The 23,427-nt window shown below is 47.7% G+C and overlaps 1 protein-coding gene across 2 annotated transcripts; it reads right to left on the reverse strand.

Moving 5' to 3' along the window:
* Positions 1–74: 74 nt before the first annotated feature.
* On the reverse strand, positions 75–22,619 carry LOC108933996 (F-actin-uncapping protein LRRC16A-like). Of its 2 annotated transcripts, none has more exons than XM_018751460.2 (39): positions 22,435–22,619; positions 21,822–21,916; positions 21,139–21,189; positions 20,196–20,255; positions 19,205–19,326; positions 15,638–15,735; positions 15,443–15,513; positions 15,191–15,264; positions 14,832–14,907; positions 14,314–14,402; positions 14,135–14,229; positions 13,905–13,991; positions 12,506–12,612; positions 12,329–12,406; positions 12,155–12,231; positions 11,950–12,054; positions 11,121–11,190; positions 10,864–10,945; positions 10,568–10,664; positions 10,423–10,477; positions 10,121–10,293; positions 9,977–10,045; positions 9,767–9,860; positions 9,359–9,457; positions 9,152–9,280; positions 8,947–9,060; positions 8,546–8,721; positions 8,360–8,447; positions 8,002–8,112; positions 7,385–7,451; positions 6,977–7,278; positions 6,777–6,883; positions 6,188–6,686; positions 5,742–5,837; positions 5,547–5,583; positions 1,069–1,365; positions 859–966; positions 556–645; positions 75–298 (listed from the first exon to the last, which is right to left on the reverse strand). In XM_018751460.2, exons 1-39 carry the CDS (start codon positions 22,586–22,588, stop codon positions 201–203), a joined length of 4,497 nt encoding a protein of 1,498 aa, XP_018606976.1. In that variant the 5' UTR covers positions 22,589–22,619; the 3' UTR covers positions 75–200. The 2 variants fall into 2 exon arrangements, with proteins under 2 accessions (XP_018606976.1, XP_018606977.1); XM_018751461.1 differs by having other exon boundaries at positions 221–298; positions 537–645.
* Positions 22,620–23,427: the final 808 nt, after the last annotated feature.

Raw genomic sequence — 23,427 nt, forward strand, 5'->3', positions numbered from 1 at the left:
AAGCTGTAAACTCCAGTATAACTCAACCAACAACCCCACACATGCTTCTCCTTAAGACACCAAAGTACTCCATGTAAAATGCACACAATGGCTATTTTATTAAGAATAATAAAAATAATGATAATAAAGTACATTTGCATTTTTTATAATATATGCAATGTAGATTTTTGTACATAAGCAGAGTAGAGAATGGGCCCAGGTCACTCCGTGTGTTTTAGAGGTCGGGGTCCAAAGCAGCTTACCACCTTGTCCCCAGGTGCACCAGCTGCACCCCTCTCTGCGCTTTTTGCTGCTCCTGCTGGACAAGGGAAGGATGAGCGTCAAGGTCAGTGAGAGCTGTTGGTCCCCAACAGGACTGCTACTTTCTTAAAACAGTTCATGGTGGAAAAATACAGTAATAATGGAGCATAAGAAATATGAATATGGAGTCTATATTCCACTGTTTGGTTAAAAACTCCAGCAGTACCCTCTAAATATGGAAATAAAGTTTCTTGCATTCTGACTTGCTGATAATGTGGTGAAGGAACTTGACTCACATCTAAAGGAGCAGCTTACCCTGGTCCTCACTGTAGGGGGGCAGGTCCCGCGGATGAGTCCGCTTTCGCACTGGCAGCCTTTGCAACTGCGGCCGTGCCTCTCTCAGCACTGCAGGAATGGAGGTACAGCAGGGTATGAAGGTGGGATTACACATACAGTGCCACAATGGCCACAGGTCAGATGAAGGAGTGAAAATGGCCACTGAACACTCAGACTAAATGCTCTTTTGGCTTAGCCTAATGGTCTTTGAGTCGCAGGACACCAGTGACTTTGAGGGGCATTCTGTGGAAGATCTGCAGAGGTTCAAGGAAGTGACCTCACCCTGGGGGTCCAGAGACATCATCTGCTCATAGAGCGCCTCCTCATGGACAGAGACAGCTCTGCGGTGGGATGCTGGCTTGGTCCGTGGCCGTGGCTGTGGGAGCATGGCTGCAGGAGAAAGGAACATACGATGCACACACAGGTCCGCAGACACACGCAGAGCCCTAGAGGCAGTGACTGCACACTAGTTGCATTTAGGGGGATCTGTACCTTCAGTTATCGATTGTGCTCGGTCCCGGCCGTCCTCTGCTGTCACCACTCTTTGAGGTAAGGGGATGGGTGGAGCCTCCCTCCGGGGACTGGGTATGGGAGAGTGTTTTGCAGGGGGCGGGGGGGGCTCGCGGGATGAACTCGGGAGGTTTGGCACCACCAAGGCAGAGATGGTGACTGGAGGATCCTTGAACTTCACACCTGGTCTGGGGGGGGTCAGTGGGCAGGGCCGGTTGGGGGGGGGCAGCCAGTTGGGCGATATCCTGGTCACAGGGGGTCGCAACGGCCAACTGGGGTCTAAGCAGGAGGAGTGGAGCAAAAGAAGACGTGATGCCATCTGCTTGTTTCAGACTTGTTCAGGAGTGTGTCTGTATGTGTGGTCACGCATGCAGCCTCTCCATGGGACTCTGGAACTGCCATCCAAGTCCCCTGCTACTCACAAAGCTAACAAATGCCTTGAGCTTGTCATCTCCCATAACTGTAGGTGTCCTGTCCTCTCTGTTACTCCGCTGTGTATCTCTGATCATTTCTTCATCTCCCACCAATCCTGCCTCAATACTAATCCCTCTCCTTCTTCTGCACCCATTGTCACCTTCCACTGGAACTTAAAATCTCTGTTGCCCTCCTGCCTTCTTTCTGCCACCTTGTCTGCTCTCCCTTCTGCTGCACAATTCTTAGATCTCAGACAATGCTACTAATGTTTTCCTCTCTGTCCTATCTTCCTCTCTGGACTCTCTCTGTCCCCTAACTTCCAGACCAGCATGCCCCAGTGCCACCCTGTGGCTGACTGATACATTACGTGGTCACAGGACCAAACTCCGGGCTGCAGAGTGACAAAAATCCAAGACTCACACAGACCTAGATGTCTACGAAGAACTCTTAAGAACCTTTCACTCTGCTGTCTTCTCAGCTAAAACAACCTTCTTCTGCAACAAAATACAGTCTGCAACCAAAAAAACCACAAAGAATCTTTGCCGTCTTCTCATCCCTACTCTGTCCTCAGCTGCCTCTTCCTCCATCTTCTCTCACTGCTGAAACCTGCATTACCCCAGACAGCGCAACACACCCGCAGCCCTCTCCATGATCTACTCATTTTCCCACACCTCTGAGATGATTGTACATCATACAGCTTAACACATTGTATTTTCTATGAAATGTACATTGCTTTGGAGATGTCTGATCACCACTTACAACTCAACCTCTCCAAAACATGAGATCCTTCACCTCCCAGCTGGCCCAACTTCTTGCCGAGAACTCTGTCAAACTTGACAACTCACTCATTTGCCGACCTCCTCCGCCAAGAGTCTGGGAGTGATGATTGACTCAAGTCTATCTTTCTCTCAGCACATTGAACCCAGAACTTGGACCTGCAGATACATCCTGCATAACATCTGCAGGATCCAGCCTTATCTAACAACAGACTCTGCGTAACTACTTCTCCAGGCCATGGTGACATCTCGTCTGGACTACGGCAACTCTCTCCTGTCTGGCCTTCCAGCTACTGCCATCAAACCTCTACAGCTGATACAGAACACTGCTGCACGAGTTATGTTTGACTTGCCTAAGCATTCCCACGTATTTCCCCTCCTTGTCTCTCTGCATTGGTTTCCTATAGCTGCCCGGATCAAATTCAAGACCCTGTTTATGACATGTAAAAGCATAAAACAACTCAACTGTACCCACCTGTTTCAAAAACACCACCATTATCCCCGTTCCTAAGAAAAACAAATTGAGCTGCCTTAATGACTATCGCCTAGGGGCACTGACCCCCATTACAATGAAATGCTTTGAGAGGCTGGTGCTGGGACACATTAAGGACACCATCCCAGACACTTTGGACCCACTGCAGTTTGCCTACCGCCACAAGAGATCCACTGAAGACGCAATATCACACATCCTTCACACCACTCTGGCTCACCTGGACAATAAAAACTGGTATGCAAGGCTATTATTTGTGGCTTATAGCTCAGCATTTAACACTGTCACCCCAACCAAGCTGATCCAGAAACTACTAGGGCTGGGACTGAGTGCCACATTGTGCAGTTGGATCCTGGATTTCCTCACCAACAGACCCAAGCAGTAATACCTTCTCCCCACTGATCCTCAACACTGGCGCTCCACAGGGAAGCGTCCTGAGCCCGGTGTTGTTTTCCTTGTTCAGACATGACTGTGTGGCAAGGCACAGGTCCAACACCATCATAAAGTCTGCTGACGATACCACCATTGTGGGTCTGATCACCAACAATGATGATACAGCCTATAGAGATGAAGTGAGGCTCCTGGCAGAGTGGTGCCAGGACAACAACCTGTCTTTCAATGTCAGTAAAACTAAGGAGCTGGTGATTGACTTCAGGAAACAGGATACAGTTCATGCATCCATCTACATAGGAGGGGACATTGTAGAGAGGGTCAACAGCTTCAGATTCCTAGGGGTCACCATCACTGCCAATCTCACATGGTCTGAGCACACAGTATCAACCATCAAAAAGGCCCATCAGCATCTCCACTTCCTCAGGCATCTGAAGAAAGCCAGGATTCCCACTACAGTCCTCACCACTTTCTACAGGTGTGCTGCGGAGTCCGTCCTCACAGGGTGTATTACATCCTGGTGTGGCAGCTGCTCCATACAGGACAAGAAAGCCCTACAGAGGGTGGTCAAAACGGCTCAGGAAATCATCAACACACAGCTACCAGCAGTCCAGGACACCTACACCACACACTGCCCCAGAAAGACGATGCGCATCATGAAAGATCATAGTCACCCCGCACGGGCACGTTTCTCTTTTCTGCCATCTGGAAAGCGGCTCAGGTCCATTTGAACCCACACTACTAGGTACAGGAACAGCTTTTACCCCAGTGCTGTAAGAGCACTCACCAACATGCCCCCTTTAGTAACTAGAGTTGGACTGCTCCACCCAAGTACATTGGTAAATTACACTGTCACTTTAAGCATTCTCATGTTCTTTCTCTGGCTGTCTACTGGTATTATTGATATTATTGTTACCGTTATTTATTGTTATTGCTATTGCATTACTCACTCTCATTGTCATTTTCATTGTTTTGTTTTGTGCAGTATTTCTATTGTCTTTGTCCCTGTCCACAGTCTGTGGAGAAGCATTCAAAAAGAATTTCATGATACTTGTACACGGTACTTGTACCTACGACAATAAACTTGAAACTTTAACTTTAAATGGAAATGCTTCCATTGCTCCCATGCTCTCTACAAGATCTGATCATCTGCTACACCCCAACCAGACTACTACGCTGCTGCACCTCTGCCCGCTTGGTGGTCCCACACACAAAAGGTGCAAAAGTACAAAGGTTCTCAGTTCTGGCTCTGATGTGGGGGAATGACCTCCCCCTCTCAGTCAGAACTGAAGAATCTGTCCACATTTAAAAAGGTTCTTAAAACTCACACCTTCTTGATTCACTTCACCCATGATCTCTTAAGTTCATGTAATATGTAAATGTTCATGCACTATAACTTTTGGAATGATACCTGTTAAACAGATAAACCTTCAGGCAGCTACTCCTGTAATGTAACACACACACACACACATTTTCTGAACCGCTTGTCCCATACAGGGTCGTGGGGAACCAGAGCCTACCCGGCAACTCAGGGCGTAAGGCCGGAGGGGGAGGGGACACACCCAGGAGAGGACACCAGTCTGCCACAAGGCATCCCAAGCAGGACTTGAACCCCAGATCCACCAGAGAGGAGGACCCAGTCTAACCCACTGTGCCACCGCAACGTAACATAACATAACATAAATGTTTAAATATATATAAAATAGATATATATATTATTAGGAAGGTGATTAGGAGTCATCTATATTCAGATAAAGTTTTATGCAGCTTTTCGTGTAATGTACATTGATTCATATGGTGGAAAGAAAAAACTAACTGTACTTAAGGATCACACATCTGCATCTAAGTCTCTCTTTCTGCTAATGTAATGCACACATTGTATTTTCTCTGAGATCTACGTTGTGTTGGAGAAAAGTGTCTGTTAAATAAATAAGTGTAAATGTAAGAGCTAGAGAGAGCACATGGTTTCAAGTGGGCCAGAGAGAGTTCAGGTTTACAGTTAATCATGGTTTCTTTAACGTTACATATACATACAGACCCACACATTTGTACATCATAGAGCTTCAGCAATTTTAGCTGCAAACACACTGCTGGTACTGTCCCTACTATGTATCCATCTCACTGTGAGCTCAGATCTAATGTCCTACTAGTCCATGGTCAGTTCCCCACATTGAGTAGGTCAGACAGACCGAGGAGTTCAAACCCTTGGCTCTGATGTTGCTGGACCTCCCAGACAGATGAAACAAGGTATCTGCAGGATTAATTTCAGTAGTCTGGAAATGACAACCCAGCTGTGATCAAAACTGATCAAATAATGTCCAATAACGATTTCACTGTTCCACCTGCTGCTGTGAAGATGGTGTTCAGTGCAGGGTGTCATTGGGTCTCACCCTCTGATCCCAGTCTGAGAAGCTCTCCCTTGGCCTCCTGGAGGGAGGAGAGACATGGTCAAAGAGCAGAGTCTCAGAGATGAGAGACACTATACTTTGTGTGTGTGTGTGTGTGTGTGTGTGTGTGTGTGTGTGTGTGTGTGTGTGTGTGTGTGTGTGTGTGTGTCTGTCTCCCTTTTCACTGCCATTGTTCACCTGGTCTGCTTTTGTGTCCAAAGGATCTGCTGTTGTCTTGGTGATGCCCTCATACTGTGCATGTTCCAAGCCAGACGGGAAACCAGAAAGTTGTGTCTGTGTGGAAGAACCAGAGGTCCAAATTTAGCATAATGGGAACCCACCAGGGTCACAGAAAGATGGAACAAAGGTGTCCAGGTGTGACTACTTCGTGGATCTCAGACACAAACACACCTGTTTCAACTTGAGGATTATGTGTGTGGACTGTGTGAATACCATACACTGTGCATTTGGCTCCTCCCCACTATTTACCTTAAAGTATATTACTTATTTTCTTGGCACATATCCTTTTCATAACTTTTAATCGTGCCATTTTATACTCAAGGAGAGTTACTGGACAGTTAGTGAGGCCACCCAAAGCAAAACCTTAACTGCTACACCCCACTAGACCCCTTTCTGCACCTTACCGTGCCACACCCGGACGAGTGTGCAACAGGCAGCAAAATGAGTGACTGGGACTTGGCATCCCGCAGGTTGCTTGGGGTGCCAAGCTTCCTCTTGGTGTCCGGAGTACGGCTCTTTCTGCGTTCCAGGGCAGGTGGAGGGGTGTAGCTGGTGGCAGGAGTAGCCACAGAGGGGGCTGCTGCAGGGGTGGGGCTTTGAGTTTTCCCTGGGGCAGTTACAGGCCTTTGAGGGGCACTTTCCTGAAGCAACCTCTCCTTGTCCCTCCTCCTGTCCCTATCGGCTCGTGCTGCTTCCCGTAGCGGCCGGATGAGCTCCACAATGGATGTGTTCTTCATCATCCTGTGGTCTTCTGGTGCCCCCTCAGCCCTTCGGCCCCATCCCACACCAAGCTTTTTAAAGGCAAAGAAGTCCCCAAATTTCCTCCTTCTGTCCTTGGAGTGGGTGGAGCCTCCCTCTTCAACATGTCCTGCCTTCATAGGAAGTACCATCCCTTTTAGGGTCCTAGGGTTGGGAGTATGTGCACATTTTAAATACAGAGTGTTCTGTGCGTATGTGTGTCAGAGACAAAGAGAAAAAGAGAAAGACACTCACTGTGGACTGTCAGCGATGACCTTCTTGCTGAAGAACTCTTCCACCCCCTCATCAACCCTGCTCATGTCCTCAGGAGTGCCATATTCTCCCTTAGTGGTGTGTCTGTGCTGTGTGTATGACAGGAATACACACACAATCTTTCCGTTATACATCTCCCTCCAGTATGATCCACGCACCTGTCCTTCCACCTATCCACTTACCTGTGTCTTGGTGGGTACCTGGCGGTGTGTGCGCTGCGGCCGCGGCCTCAGATGTGTGTAGTGGTTCAGCCGCTGACCTTCCACAGGCAGCTCCATGGGGCTGTCAATGAAATCTGGATCCTGTGGTGCTAGGTGAGAGGCAGCATCCTGAGGAAGGTTGAGGGGACGGGGCCTGGCCTGGCCAACAGTGACAGACTGTGGAGCCAAGGCCCACCCTCCTCCCGCCATTGCTGCCCCTCCTGCATCGGGTAGCAGCTGGTTCTCACCATACTGTTGGGAGTCTGTCTCTGCATCCAGGAGACCTGAGAGGGAAAGAGAAAGTGAGAGGGAAAGACTGACCATTCATACCAAAAGGTGTGGGCCTAGTAGAGGGCAATATGGTCATCATTCCTCAGTGTCAATACTTACTTTTGACAGAGGGTGCTGGGCGGATACTCCCAGTGGGGAACCCGCTGCTCCAGGAAACGGGGACGTACTGCAGATGAGAGCCTGGGATCACACCTAACATCCAACTCAAAAGTCATTTCATACAGAGATCAGTGCTGTGTTTCCACTCGTGGGACTGTCACCTCCCAACCTCTGACCACCTGTGGGACCATCACCCCCGCCACAGTGTGTCAACTTGTGGAACTATACTCTCCCCACACTGCATCCGCCTGTCAGACTGTCATCCCCCTAAATGTACTTTCTTGACGCAATGTGTGCTGTATGTTTACAGGATTTATGTTTCCTCCCTTCACTATGTTTTCATTTACAGGTGTACTACTTTTTTAAGTGGACTGTGGGAATCCTGGACTATGGAACCTGAACATTCGCAGACCAGAACACATGATCAGGTATCCAATCACTTTTGGCGCTTCACAGCCAGTTGTGCCACATGGAGCCCAGATTGACTTCATGACTGGTTTCTGAGGGAAGCTCAAGCGCTGAAAGCTCTATGAATTATTACTGCACAATGAGTGAGCGACAGTCCACACACATAATCCTCAAATTAAAACAGGTGTGTTCACACTGTGACCTCTGACCTCATCTGTGGGGAACTCTGCTTCCATCACCCGCAGCTGAGGGATGTTGGCCCTGGGTGTGGCAGAGGAGCAGCCACTCACAGGCTGGGTATACTCCTTTATGTGGCGCTCCTGGGGAGGTATGGGGCGCTTACTGTCAGTCGTCACACATACATACAGTTCAGAGCCCATGACCGCGTCCACGTCCTGTCCTGTCCTGTGTATTTATTTATTGTCTTGTACTCTGTTTTCTGTTGCACCGTGGTCAGAGAAACAACATTTCATTCCACTGTATACAAGTTATATAGAGGAATGACAATAAAAACAACTTGAACTTGAATACACACACACACACGTAGAACACACACACACAACTCACCAGTTTCTGCTGGGATACAGAAAGGTCCTGGATAACCTCGGTAATGATGCTCTCTGCTAGTGAGATGCTCACAGTCTGTCTCAGTTCACTGGGGACATGGAGGAGAGCAACACTGATGAGACACCGTGTGTGTGTGTGTTTTGTGTGTGTGTGTGTGTGTGTGAGAGAGAGAGAGAAGTCCTGCACCTCAGCTTGCTTCTGACCAGCTTGCTTGCCTGCTCCACTAATGCTTCCTGCAGGAAGACAGCAGCCTGTCGGGACATCCTGGCCATGCAAGAGGTCAGCTGCTCACTAACACTGAGGCGCTGGACGACGCGTGGACACACACTCTGTGCACGCTGCAGCATGGTCTGCATGAGTTCCTATGAAACACAGGGGGCGCTCTTTCTGTTGGTGACCCAACTGAGTCGCAGAAGGTGGGGCTCATTACACCTAGCACCGTCCAATCAAAATCCACACACATTTTACCTTTTACATGCCGTGTTCAACCCCCCCACACACCCACTCTCCACTAAAGGATGTCCTTGTCCTTTCCCCTTCATGTCCTCTGCTCCAGCTGACCCCAAAAGGGCTCCAGGCCTAAATACCTGAATATCCTCGACCACCTCATTGGTGACCACACGCGCTGCGTCTCTCAAGACATGCTGCAGCATATCACTGCTGGGGGGCGCTCTTCCCACCTCAAACAGGGTCGGTAGCAGCTGTGGACAGAGAGTCCTTTGTTTTCCTTACACACAATCACATCAGCCATTGATGACAAGATGAGAAAGTGCAAAGGAAAGGGAAACGAACCCCGACTGAGGTCCTAGCATGGTGCAGCGCTTCCTCCGCACACAAGATGTCGCTCTGCACATCCTGGAGGCTGAGCGTGGACAGTGGCCGGATCACCTCTTGCACTTTCAGGCAATGCTCCTCCACCAGCTGGAAGAGTGGACACTCATAGGGACAGTCTTTGCACGACTTGGTTGAATGTGAGTGGATTAACCTAGACACACACACCTTCTCTGACTGAGTGGTTTTTAGGGCCTGCTGAAGCTGAAGCACATGGTCTGATGTCACTTCCTGTTGTTGGCTGTTCCTGTGCAAGTATGCCTGGATCTGAGATCCATCACACACAGGACATGTGTATTAGTGAACAACCACCCAACTACCAATCACACACTTATATTCATTTATCTGACACTTTTCTCCACAGTAACTTAAAATCATTTACCCATTTATACAGCTGGGTAACTATACCAATTTAGGGTAAGTATCTTGTTCAAGGGTACTACAACTGGAGGAGGGATTCAAACCTGTAACTTCTGGGTCCAAAAGCAGCATCTCTAACCACTACGATAACAACTGCTCCATAACTCTCCTACACCCACCTATACAGCCACACTCCTGCGCACACCCTCAACTCACCCGGTTCAGGGCCTCCTCGGTTTTCTCTGGGTTGCTGCGATATGCCTGGGTCAGATCACTCATGGGGAGGGACATGGTCTGTAGTGTGGAGTTCCTGTGCACGTATGTACACACACACACAAACAAAGCAGAAGATAAGAAAAAAATACAAAAAGCTGACACACTGACAGTGACACACACACACACAGTCGCACATACACTCCAACTCACTTCTCCAAAGCATTGGCCACATCTGTCAGTCCAGCTGCTGTCACATTGTTCCTGTCCCAGACCAGAGTCCTGCAGGGGGCAGAGGGGTCATGAGAGTGCTCCACCAGCAAAAGGGGCAGAGCCACTGGGGTTGAGGGGATGTACCTGAGGCGCGTGTTGATGAGCAGGGCCTTGGCCAGCATCTTTGCACCGGTATCACCGATGCAGTTACCACTGATGTCAATAGTGGTGAGGCTCAAGTTGCGGCCCAGACTGTTGATGAGGATTGTTGTCCCCGTCTTGAGCTTGGAGTCTGACACAGACAGTGACTCAATTGGCTGCCGGGGAGGAGGGTTGGGCACCACAGCACATCATGGAAGGAGAGAGGCAATTAAGAGAGTAGCAGGTCATGCAAGCGTAAGCCAGTATGGCAAAACAGAAGAGAATGACTCCAGGCTGGAACTCACACACTCCTCCTCCTGGATGAGCTGCACGATGCGGTGTAGAACATCACTCAGCGCCCTGGGGGGACACATGCCCATAAGCCTGAGTATTGGTCCCATGGAGTATTCTGCACACATCTTCCCAGCTGCTGGGGCTTCTCCAACTCACCTGGATTTCATAGCAAAGTTGCGCCCCAGAGCCAGGTGTCTGATGGAGTGACTGCGGCCGATTGAGAGGATCAGGGTGACCATGTCGCTCTCCAGACCTTCAAGACACAGGACGAGGTGGGAGATGGAAACACTGGGGGTCATGGTCACATCTGAGGTTGTATGCAAATACATCTCTTTTCTCTCATAATGATAATCATCACTAACCAGAGGGAGAGACAAAGAGAGAGAGAGAGAGAGCGAGAGAGAGAGAGAGAGGGAGAGAGAGAGGGAGAGGGAGAATGGCGTCTGCCTCACCATTGTCTGACAGGTCCAGGCTGCTGATGGCTTTGGCTTCAAAGATGTGCTCCTGGATGACCTGAGCACCAGCAGAGCGCAGCTGCTCACACACAGACACACACACACACACACACAGAGGGTACACAGCATGAGGATAGGGATGGCCACACTTTCACATTGAATGGCTGACTGACTGTGTGTGTGTGTGTGTGTGTGTGTGTGTGTGTGTGTGTGTGTGTGTGTGCTCACCTGTGTTTATGCCTTATCACACATACCTCACAGCTGCTCAGATCCACCTCCAGTCCAGTCAGGTGAGTGTTTGTGGCTAAACCCTGTAGCATCAATCTGGACACACAGACAGACACATACCATCTGCAGACAACTATAAAAATGTACAACCAAAGACCACATGTCTCCACACCTCGTCTCTCTGTATTGACTTCCCATTTCTGCCTCTATCGAGTCCAACACTCTTATTACGGCCTACAGGACTATCAATGGACATCCTCTGCAATACCTACAGGACCTGGTCACTCCCTAGAGCCCAGCAAGAGCAATGGAGCTCCTCCACCTCTGAGCACTTGGTGGTCTCTCTCAAAGGGGTCCAAACTCGAAATGCTGTAAGGTTTTCAGTTTTGGCCCAGATCTGGTGGAACAAATTCTCTCTGTTGCTCAGAGCTGCTGAATCCCTCATACATTTAAGAAGGGTCTCAAATACTTCTCTTTCAGAGCTACTTCTCTCCTGATCTCCTAACAGCTACATAAATTAGTCCAAAACCATTTGCTGTGATTATCTATGCATTTGCTATTTGAATGTTACTTCTACTGGCAGCTACTTGAGGGATGTGAACCACCAAAATGGTGGTATCAAAACACAAGTTGCGTGTTGATAATCCTATGTCTGTATTTAAAGCTTTTTGTCTGTTGATGATACACTTGCTAATTCTCAGTTGTATGTCAGTGTGTAAGAAAGTCTGATAAATTAAATCAATATAAATATGACGAAAACCCAGTATAACCCCCTGACACACAAAAACACACACACACACACACACACACACACACACACACACACACACACACACACACCGAACAACTCCTCACCGCAGAGCATCTGCTGGCAGCCGCGTCCCTGCCAAGCCCACATACTTCAGCTCCTCACTCCTGCTGAAGAAGTCCCTCACGCTGCGAGTCACCTCCTTCGCCTTCCTGGGACCAGAGAGAGGTCAACTGATGGTCACCCGTCCTCGCTGGGAAGACACTGGAGGCGTCACGCCCATCAGCCCAGCTATCAGCAGGCGGGTCTCACCTGTGTGAGAAGGTGTTCCTGGACAGACTCAGGTAAGCCATCTTGGAGCAGCATCCAGCTGAGAGGGACACAAACAGCTGGGGAAGAAAACAAAGGACAGACTGAGGGGTCAAAGGTCACTGACAGAACACTTGCTGCAGTGAAGGTCAGGATCAGGGATCAGAGGTCACTTACAGTGTCCAGTGGGCAGTCTGTCCCACTCAAATCCAGGTAAGACACGGCATTCTCTCTGGATAGGAAGGTGAACAGGCACTTTGGGAGAAAGAGCAACATAAGAGGTGGGAAGGTGGTGTTTGTGCATCATCAGGACCCCTGGACTTAGCCCCCCATGGACTGGTAACCACGCCTCACCGTGGCCTCCTCTGTGGCCAAACAGCCTGCGTTGCCAGAAAGGTCCAGCTGATGTAATGAAGTAGAGAAGGACTTGAGGGAGAAGGCCTGGGCCAAACTGGCCACACCTGCATTTCACACACACAGAGCAAAAACGGGAGGGGTGGGACAGTCAGAAACAATACAGTAGTAAAAATACTTGCTCAAAAATCTACTTAAAAAGAAGAACTAATAAAGTGTCTTGTTACTACAATCAGGCTTTTTCATGTTCTGCACAACTAGTCTACATTTATTTACTTAGTAGACACTTTTCTCCAAAGCAACTTCAAATGAACTCTATGTAGTGTTATCAGCCCACATACTTTATTCACCAAGGTGACCTACACTCCTAAATACACTACTTACAATGGGTCATCATCCATACATCAGTAGGACACACTCACTCCATCACTCACACACTATGGGTGAACCTGAACAGCATGTCTTTGGGAGGAAACACAGGCACAGAGAGAACATGCAAACTCCACACAGACTAAGCAGGGATTGAACCCACATCCTCTCACACCACCCAGGTGCTGTGAGACAGCAGCACTACCAGCTGTGCCATTGTGCTTAGTTAGGGTAAGTGCTTCATGATCTGATTAAAGCATCAGTAGTTAACAAGGGAGTCACAGCTCACCACAGCTTATAGTGTTTTACTTCTGACCAGATGTTGATAGCATTCAGTTAAACAGTTAAAATGGAAGAAATGATAAATGAGCTCAGAGAATCAGAGCTCGAATACCTGTCATAAGTCACCAACTGTTTTTACTGAAGAGACCTAGAAAATACATTAAAACAAGGTAAAGCTCCAAAAAAACTCTGTCTCTGTGCTGCCGTTGCCACTTTTCCTCTGCTTATCAATGAGTATGAGTCAACGGAACCTTTGTGAACTTTCTGGGACTCAGTTTTGTAGTTGGTAGTCATACATAAATTGAAACACTTTTACACAGACTGAGTGCATTTAAATAAAACAAGTAATAGAATAAGTAATAAAACAAGTAATACAATGGGTAATGAATACTAAAATGAGGACTAAGTGCTGATGTACTATTTTATCGGTTTAATAATAAAAACTCCTATATCCAGCTACTTGTGTAATGTATACTGGTTCATACGGTGGATTGTGACAAATTGACTTTACTCAGGAATCACCTGTCTGCTTCCAAGTCTCTCCTTCTGTTGACGTAATGCACTCATTGTATTTTTCTGATATGTATGTTGTTTTGGAGAAAAGCATCTGCTAATAAATAAATGTAAATGAGGTGTCACTGTCCACACTGAACCCTTTCTGGTTAAATGTTATGGACTGCTAGGAATGGTAGCTCATGGTACAATGCATGATGTGAAACGTGGAGCCATGAGCAGGTGATGGCCTCACCTTTGGGTGACAGCGACACCTTGGAGAGGGAGAGGTGTGTGAGGGTCTGGGGCAGTTTCTCCAGCTGCTGGCTGAGAGCCACAACACCTGGAGACAGGTAAAAACAGGTAAGTGTGCAGGCACAGGTGACACAGGAAGTACAGTTAACACATTCAGGAAAAGGAATAAGGTGACAGCTCTGCACCTTACGCACGCATGCACACACACGCAAACGCACACACACAAAATACCTTTATCCTCTATCGGATTGGCTGACAGATTGATGGTGTGTAAAACAGAGCCAGTATGATCCCGGAGAGCACAGGCCATTCTTTGCGCAAAGTCGCTTTATGGAGAGAGGAATACTGTGGTAAACAACTGAGCTCCTGTACACAGTGTGGGGTGGAGGTGTGTCAGATGCGGAACTCACGGTCTGAGACCACTGCTCTCCAAACACACCTCCTCCAGCCTGGGGGATCTGTTGATCATGTAGAGAATCTGCTCCTGTACCTCTGGACTCTGGAGGGAGACAAACAGACAGGTAAACTTTCACACACATGCATGCACGGACGCACACACCTCAACAGTCTACCTGGGCACAAGGAAGTGGCTTTGACTCAGTCAGTGGTGTGTGTGTCTGTGTTTGTGTGTGTGTGGGGGTATGGGGTGCACATCATGAGTCATGCAGCACTTCAGTGGTTTTGGAGGGAAATGAGTGTCCCTGGCAGTTTCTTGGTGCTCTTGTTACTGTTAACATTAGAAAGGTCCTTGTTTGTTTGTTATCACAGTTCATATATTGTTATATTATTGTATTCAGCATTATTATTATTATTAACATTTACCCCATCTTCCCTCTTGGTGTCCATTTGTCCTTTTCACACTGACCATAAGAGAAAGAGAGCAGAATGAGGGTATATGACCTTGGCGTGACCCCAGAGAGACACTTACCACCCGAGAATCTCTGTTGGAGATCCTGGTGAACCAGTGGTTGAATGACAGGGCAGCAACAGCCAGGGCCACATCTCTGTGGGAGAGAGGGGGAGGATGCTCAGCAGGGGCACTTCCCACAGGACACTGGTAACTCCACACTGGTGACCCGGTCTCAAGAGCTCAGGGCATTTTCTCACTGCCATTTAAAGACCGGAGACCCCAGAATCATGTGTGAGGAGCAGAACACCACTGCTGGATCAGCCAATTGTGCAGGCCCCACAGCCTGCGCCCAACCAGCCCTGAGTACCATCTATCCACCCATACAGTCCTCCACACCCAATCCCTCCTTCCACCCAGAGAATCCAGGTGTTTCTCACTGGCTGTCCAGGTGGCTGAAGTCCATCAGGTTGAAGTCCCGGCAATTTTGGACATGGTAGATGTTGTCCACATCCTGAGGGAAAAGGAGAGATGATGATGGTGATTCTGTCTGCTCACACAATGGACAGGTGGAGACAGGGAGACATCTTATACATTTTGGAAAGAATCTGGCCAGGTGTGGAGCAGCAACAGGGTCCAACCATACCCACAATGCCTCACAGAAAACCCAGTGAGCACCAGGACCTACTGACCCACTTGACCTCCTCTCGACAGGGGAACTCATTGAAGTCGCACAGAGCAGCGTATGTCTCTGAGAAGCCACCTGAAAGAAGGAAAGAAGACCCTGTACACCTGTCTGCTCGTCTGCATGGACACCTGGACACAGAGGCGCTGCTGTGTCACACCTGTCAAAAGGTCCATTTGAACCCCTACTGGCTCTGTCTTACCACAGGGCCCCTGGGTGCCGTTGAGTTGCTCTTCCACGCTGGTTGTCAGCTTACGCAGCTGGTCTTGCAGGTCCATGGGGACCTTCTTCAGGAGCCGCCTGAAGAGCAGGTGAGGATCAGTCAATCAGCTGATACAGTGAAGAACTTTCCCACAATGCACCTGAGTCTTGTCAACCAAGGTGGGTTTTTCTCCACATAGATACTATATTGACTTTACATGTAGCTACGTGCAACAGGTTGGGCCCCCCAGTCAAACTACGTTTAGTTCATTTTCTAAGTGAAAAAAGTTAAAACCTCTCCAGGGAATAAAAATTACATATTTCTGCATATTTTAATGCACAATTATTATTTTTCTGCTGAATTTAACAGACTGGAAAAAATAAAGTCCAGTGTGTGCAAAAGTCTTGGCACCTTCCAGTTCATCCACTTATTATTTATTAAGGTATTAATTAGTTACTTTTTGTACGGTGTCAAAACTCAGTTGACTCGTTAGGCCTTACCTCAAGTCAGCTGAAGAAATTGCAGAGCCTAATAAATTCTTGGACCCTTTGAACCACTATGGGTGTTGTTCTTACACTCAACAATCAAGGCTTCCACTAAGCAGCTGACTGAGGATCAAAAAATAAAGATAACCGACTCAAACAAAGCAGGAGAGGCTATGAGAACATATCCAAATGCTTCCTGTCAATTTCCACTTCCTGCAATTTCTACTATCATTAAGAAATAGGAATTAAGGGGACTGCTGAGGTCAAGACAAGATCTGGAACTCAGGAAGGATTAGGTGCACAGGAACAGTGGTATGCTGGTTCAAAACTTCCCTCAAAATCAGCTATGAACTGCATCAGGAAATGAAATACAGAGGTTTTGAAATGATTTCCACAGCTCCCTGAGTTGAATATTATTGAAGATCTTTAGGTAGATTTCAGCCATGCAATGCAGGCAAGATGAGCTGAGAATATTTCTGAATTGGAAGTGTTCTCCAAGAAACAATGGAGAGAAGTTTTTTTAAAGCAAGTACAGAAACACTGTTAATGAGTACTGAGTTACTGAGGGATGTTACTGAGTACTGACTAACTGGGTGTCCAGAATTTTGGACATACCACACTTTATGCTCTATTATTTCCAATCTGTTAAACTCAGAAAATAAATAGCAATTTCACATTAAAATTTGCAAAAACACGTTGTGTTTAAGTTTGATCCTTGCAGACGTTGCCTTAACTTCTTTTCACGTATAACGTCAACAAAACATGCAAAAGATGTAATTTTATGACAGGTGCCTTAACTGTAGCACACCACAGTATTTAAATTTTTTCCACAGTGGTGTACACTTCAGAGTAAACAAAAGTACATCAACAACAGACAAAGAGGTTTAGACACAAACACAGGATTATGGACACAACTTCTGTGTCTGATTTGCTGGTGCAAATCCTTGAAGTAGCCTCCTATAGAAATGACATTCAGATAGCAAATATATAGATAACCACAGCAGATGGTGTTGGACTCATTTATGCAGCTGTTAGTAGGTATGGAGAGAAGTGGCTCTGAAAGAGATGGGTTTGAGACTCTTCTTGAATGTGGAAAGGATTCAGCAGCTCTGGAGGAGACCAAACGTCCAGAGGTGGAGGACCTCAGCACTGTCCACTGCAAGGAGAGATACATCCAAATGCTTTGGCAGGTCAAATACCACTTGCACTGTGGTATTCTGTATTGGCATGAGAGGCTTGATTTTGGATTCTGGAAGACCAGACAGGAGAGAGTTGCAGTAGTCCAGGTGGAATTAGCATGGTGGTGCAGCAAGTAGCGCTATTGTCTCACAGCACCTGGGTGGTGCAAGAGGAAGTGGTTCCCATCCCAGCTGACCCTGTGCAGTTTGCTTGGTTGCTTAGGTTTCCTTTGGAAGCTCCAGTTTCCTTTCACAGTCCAAAAGATGTGAGTTTCAATGAATTGATGACTAAGTGCCCTGTGTGTGAATGAGTTTAGTGTCTGCTAAATGAAAAAAATGTAAATGTAAGCTGTATAAAGTGTGTTATGACAACAGGGCAGATGTAGGGTACATGCAGGATGTATTAACAGGACCAACATAAAGTTGGTGCTTTTGTCCAAAGAGATTTGCAGTATTTAACCCATTTTTACAGATGGTACACTTATGTTTAACTGGAGTAATTCGAGGTAAGTTCCTTTCTGAGAGGTACAGCAGCAGCATGAAGCAGTCTGATCTACAAAATACGGCCATGTCACATGAGGTAAGGTGGCGTTACGAACCGCCCGTCAGTCCACCACCCTGTGCCACTGTGGCCTTTGTCTGCTGGGGGACTGTGAACTGGTGGAGCCACCAGCGGGGCTATGGCCTCAGGCTGTGCTCCAGGGAAACCACACACTTGGCCTGCTTTGCTTATGGAAATTTATACGGCCCACGCAGCTGTCCTCGCAACCTGGCCTGCTACAAGTCACTGGCTCTGCAACTTTGGGCACCGGTACAAAGATTCAAACCCCGGCCCAGGTCGCTCCCAGTTCCTGATTTTCTTCTACTTCCAGCCTGGTGCCTCAAGTTCCCATGCAACCCTATATCTGTGATGGAGGAGAAGGAGGTTCTGAAAGTGGGTCCATCTTCTCAACATGCTCCACGAGTCAAATCCTGACTGACCAACTGAATACAGAGACAGGAATAAACCTTTCTGTGTCCCACTTATTGATTGTCCATGCCCATTCCTGTTGACCACATATACAAATTCCTTCCAGAAGGATCTATTTTTCACTTGTGACTTCATTGTTAAAAGTCTATGTCCACAGTGTCACTGAGTCCATCCATCTGGTCCTCTTCTTCTGTTTCCTACAAATTTCCATCATCACAAACAAAAGCGGTGTAACAGACACACACAGACTGAGGGCAATGTAGAGTCACCATCTCAACTCAAACATGTGTCTTTGGACTGTGGGAGGAAACCAGAGCACCTGGAGGAACCTGGCACAAACCTGGGGAGAATATGAAAACTGCAATTTCACTGGCCCCAATATCCATGTGTCTATATGGTCTGCTCCAAAAGAGTTCAAAGAGTCTGTGTGTCTCCTGTCCTGCTTCTCCTCAGCAGCTTCACCCCAGCATCTTATGTGAAGAAGATGTTACAAACGTGGCTCATCAACTCTATAAAAACAGCAATGATCCAGAAGCTAAATGAGGGCAGGAAGTGGTCAGGGGGGTTGTGCCATTGTCCACTGCACTGCTTCACAGGAAGTGGAAAGCACTGAAATAGCTGTGTTGTTGTGGCCCACCACAAAGCAAACACACAGTTTATCAATAATGACTTGCAGGAGGTCCTCGAGGACCAGAAGAGCAAAGAGCTCCAGCAGAAGGTAAAGAACATCATGAACTATGGAGTATCAGTCACCAACGCCAACAGAGTAGAGTGGCAAAGAGTCATCAGTGCTCCAGCACATCTGCCACTCTAGTGAGACTGGTCATTTTACTGGTCATGAGTAGCAGACACAAAGGGCAGGAGTTGGATACAGGGAGGACATGGAGAGGAAAAAAAGAGGACACTGGAGCTGTGGCTGGGCTCTGTGACTCACCCTGGGGATGAGTCGGGGAAGATCTTCTTCAGTGAGGTGGTCACGTGTCGGACCACAGTCTCTAGGTCCTCCATGGTCATGAGGGTAAAGGAGTAGTTCTGCCTGTCCGTTTCGATGGCCAGCTAGGGGCCACAGAAACAAACACACGGTCACAACACGTAGTAGCACAAATTTGTGCACCAGTTCCTGGGAGGCCATGGGTGGTGGGCGGTTCAAGGCCAGCCCCCCATGCACAGCCTGCCCTCCACAGTGACTCACACTACATACTGCGAGATGGAGTGTGTACTGGGCCAACACATCAGTGAGGTAAGAATCCCAGCGCCCGTTTCTATCGTCTCTGTAATTACCATGGTAAGGGCCCTGTAGACCTATTGGTGAATGTGGGGGGAGGGGCGTCACTTGAGTCTCACTTCATGTGTACATGTTTAAATGTGTAACTTTGTTTAATGTACCTTGTAAAAAAGAACATAAGCCAAAAAGATAGCTGATCAGAAACAGCAACACACAAAAAATATATACAGGTCCTGTCAGAGTCATGGCATCATTGAAAGTTTACACATATGCACACACACAAACACTCACACGTGCACACACATGCACATGCACACACAGACACACACAGATTCCGTTAGATCACGGTTTGATCAAAACAGGGATACCAGTAGCAAACAGTCAGTAGCAGAATTTCTTTAAATATATAAAGAAATGATGACACATTAGAGAATATTAGAATAATACAAAAATTTGAGAATATGAGCCACAATAAAGGAAGTGAAAAACTGTTTGCTCTCATTGTCAAGTTACCATGGTGATCAGGTCACCATGTGCTGCACTTTCCTGATATGTGGGGCTTGTGTGTCAGAGCTGCATTTTTCAGTATACAGATTCTTATCCCTGTGGCGGTCATCACAGTGAGACTAACTGACCCCCTGCCTCCCCTTGGCCCCCCGGCCCCTGTGACAAACAAACTGGCCCAGAACATACAGGTTACCTGATACAAGTGTCCGACGGTGATGGCAGAGATCTCTAAGTAACTGAAGGAACTCTCCACCTTCACAGAAAGAGAGAGAGATAGTGTTCTTATCACTGCAAAACCTATGCACTGTCACAGATACTAAAACACACACAACACACACACACACTTAGAGCGAGGTCCCTTGGTGACTCATGGGAAGTGGAATAAGAGGCCAGAGAAACCAAGTGGGAAAACACCTCCTATTACGAGGTGGAAACTCTTAGTCATGCTGCTGCCTGTTGCTCTGTGTGTGCATGTGTGTGTCTGTCTACCTCATAGAGACGTTTCTGAAGACAGTATTCCCACATCGACGTTACACACACGGTGAACTTTTGCAGGCAGGTCTCTACAATGAAAGAATACTTTCCAAGGGTACTTGGGTTTCAGATAATGAATGACCTTCAATGTAAGATCAGTGACACACACCTGCTGTCTATTCCCTCTGTCCCCCAGATTCTCCGTCTTTCACAGATCAAAGCAGAAACACACAGTCTTCAGCACAGGTAGCACATAGCATGGCACAGGGACACATACATTAATAGCTCATTGGTAACCCATTCATTGGTAATACACTGCTAACACACTGTTAACACCTCCTTTACTTGTCCATATGGCTGCTTCTAACCTGACGCAGTTCAGTGCTACAGGGCTGGTGCCTACCTGTGTTGGTGGTGCTTTCTCTCTTAACCCGGTAGTGGTGTGGGAGATCCCAGCTCCCCAGTACTGAGCTCCCCCATAGCAGCATTGCCTGGCTGCAAGAGGCAGCCAAGGGCTTTGCTGCTGCTGGACACTGACCACTTCCGCGTCGGGCCACATTTGTTTATAAAGTTGCAGTGGAGTGGAAAGCAAAAACAAGCATGCAAACATGCAACACACACACACACACACACACACACACAGAAAGTGGAAGAGCCATTACCTTGACAGGTTGCCTGCAGGGAAAGATGTATGCCCTCCACTGTGTCATCACCTGTGGACACAGAGCACAGGTGGGGGGGTCACCTGCAGCAGGAGCTCAGACACTTCCAGTAAACAGAGACATGAGTGCCTGGAAGTGACCAGCATTGTCTGTGTCCCACATGGCACAACATTCTTCTATGTCAGGGCAGAGAGCAGCCGTGAGTCTGATAGACACGTGTTTCCCGGGGGCAATGCTAAGAGTGTGCACTGTTTGCCCCCTGTTGGGAGACAGCTCTAACAGCAACTGACAGCTGTTTCTTCTTATGACATGTTCCTCGTAAATGTATGACTAATGTCAAATCTTAAATATGACAGGTAATTTACTTTTAAATATTTATTTAAATTTCACCCTTTTCTCCAAAGTGACTTACAATGTTAAGATACTTACAATGCCTTCCCTCTTTATAGAGCTGAGTAATTTTTATTTCATCATTTCAAGGTAAGTATCTTGATCAAGGGTAATACAACAGGAGGTGGGATTCAAACCTGCAATCTCCAAGTGGCCCTAGGCACTGTGCCACCTGCTGTCCTCTAATTTTCATGGAAAACTGAAGCATCGATTCAGAGTAATCACTCCTGGTCATCATAGAGATCAGAAATGACCTGCAGGGGCCCGGTGGGCCCTAAGAGAGTCATATTCACCAGAACTCTGCTGTCCACGCCGGACCTTGGCTGACTAAGCTGCACCTGCCTCAGGAGGAGGACATTCTGGGGCCGAAGAAACTGAAAGATCCCATCTAGAAACACAGAGGAAGAGACTGAAAAGAAGAAACAGGCAATGGTAGAAATGTATAAATGGAGGGATGGAGGGACAGTGTGACAGATGGATGCAAGAGGGCAACAACACACACAATCACATACAATTCTATTCAGTTCCATCCAGCAAGACACCCCGCAAATAGCCAGGAAAACAGCCTCTCCTTCCTGCAGCTCCATCTGATCTCCATCCCACCTGACCATCACACTTGGTCCCCAGCAGTAAAGCTGTGAAGGAGCACCAATGTGGTGCAACTGCTGAGAGGCCTCCCTCACCGTCCCCAGAATTCAGTGGCCACAAGTATCGGAAACGAAGCTCCACAACTCACAATCTTGTCCTTTCACCCACCTGCTCACACAACGTTCCCCACCAGTTCAGAAGGTTGCCATTCGGAATGTATGCTGCACCTGGAAGCTGCACTCACTCACAGAAACCCTTACAGCAGTGTGGCCCACGCACCACATGGCGAACAAATGCCGAGGGGGGTGAGTGTCCTACCTTGGAGGCTGTGGGTCACCTGGGCAGCTAAGGCCATGGCAAAAGCACACAGGTCCTTCCGTAGGACCACCCAGGGCAGCAGGATGGGGAAGGGTAGAGGCAGGTGGCTGTGTCCCTGTCTGCAGGGCAGAAACACACACATACGCAAACACATAGATACAGACAAACACACACATCCTGCCTTGAGCGAGTGAGTGAGAGAGAAAACATACACTCAGAGCGAAAGTGTGGCAGACAGACAGCTTGAAAGAGGAAGTGACACCATAGCTGGTGCATAGCAGGGCTCCGACACGTTTGCCAGAACATTCCTCCAACACGGTCATGTCATGGCAACAGGGTGTCTTTGCCACCGCTTCCTCCTGCTGTTCCCACAGAGTAGCCCTTCACCCTGGGCATGAGTGGGCATTTAGAATGCAGTAGTTAGTGGGCTGTGAGAATGTAGCTGGGGGGAGAACTGTGAATGACAGACAAGGCAAACTGTGAGGGGCCTCATCTCCAACGGTAACAAGTGGGATAACCACAGATGCTTGGTTCATCAGAGAAATGAGAAAAACACCATGCTTAAACAAAGTAATCCACAGCTCTGCTTGAACCTCGCGTTTCCTGCTTGTGTGGCGCTTCCGCTCGTACTCGATGACCTATTTCACTGCTCACAAGTCAATTTGCTTTTCTTTTACTTTTTTCAGCTCACTGTAGATAATCATATTTCCACTTAAATGCATGATCTTGTGATGAAAACATTAAAGAAGCAACTAACTGGCAATTGTCATTGGCAAATTTGTGTTCTTTCAGTCTGTACACATTGGAACATTAAACCTGACTGTCACATGCCTGAGTAAGGGCTTGTTCCAAGGGGTAAGAGGAGACAGTGTGGCCCTTTTACTTTAGGAGCCCCCCAAGGATCAGACTTCTCCTCTTTCAAACTTTTACACACATTCACTAAGATGTATGATCACTTATGTGATTCCAGAGTTTAGCCAATCACCTGTGTTT

This window comes from Scleropages formosus, chromosome 1 (genome assembly GCF_900964775.1).
Source record: "Scleropages formosus chromosome 1, fSclFor1.1, whole genome shotgun sequence".
Taxonomy (NCBI): Eukaryota; Metazoa; Chordata; class Actinopteri; order Osteoglossiformes; family Osteoglossidae; genus Scleropages; species Scleropages formosus.

Bases quoted from the DNA above. Each gene is read 5' to 3' on its own strand.
- LOC108933996 (XM_018751460.2), bottom strand. From the start codon at position 22,588: ATGTGTTTGCGTATGTGTGTGTTTCTGCCCTGCAGACAGGGACACAGC. The intron at 15,514-15,637 runs GTAAGACAGAGC...TCCTTCTTTCAG, and splicing joins CGGCACCCAGGGGCCCTGTG to GTGGCTTCTCAGAGACATAC. The intron at 646-858 runs GTGAGGTCACTT...CCATTCCTGCAG, and splicing joins GATGTCTCTGGACCCCCAGG to TGCTGAGAGAGGCACGGCCG.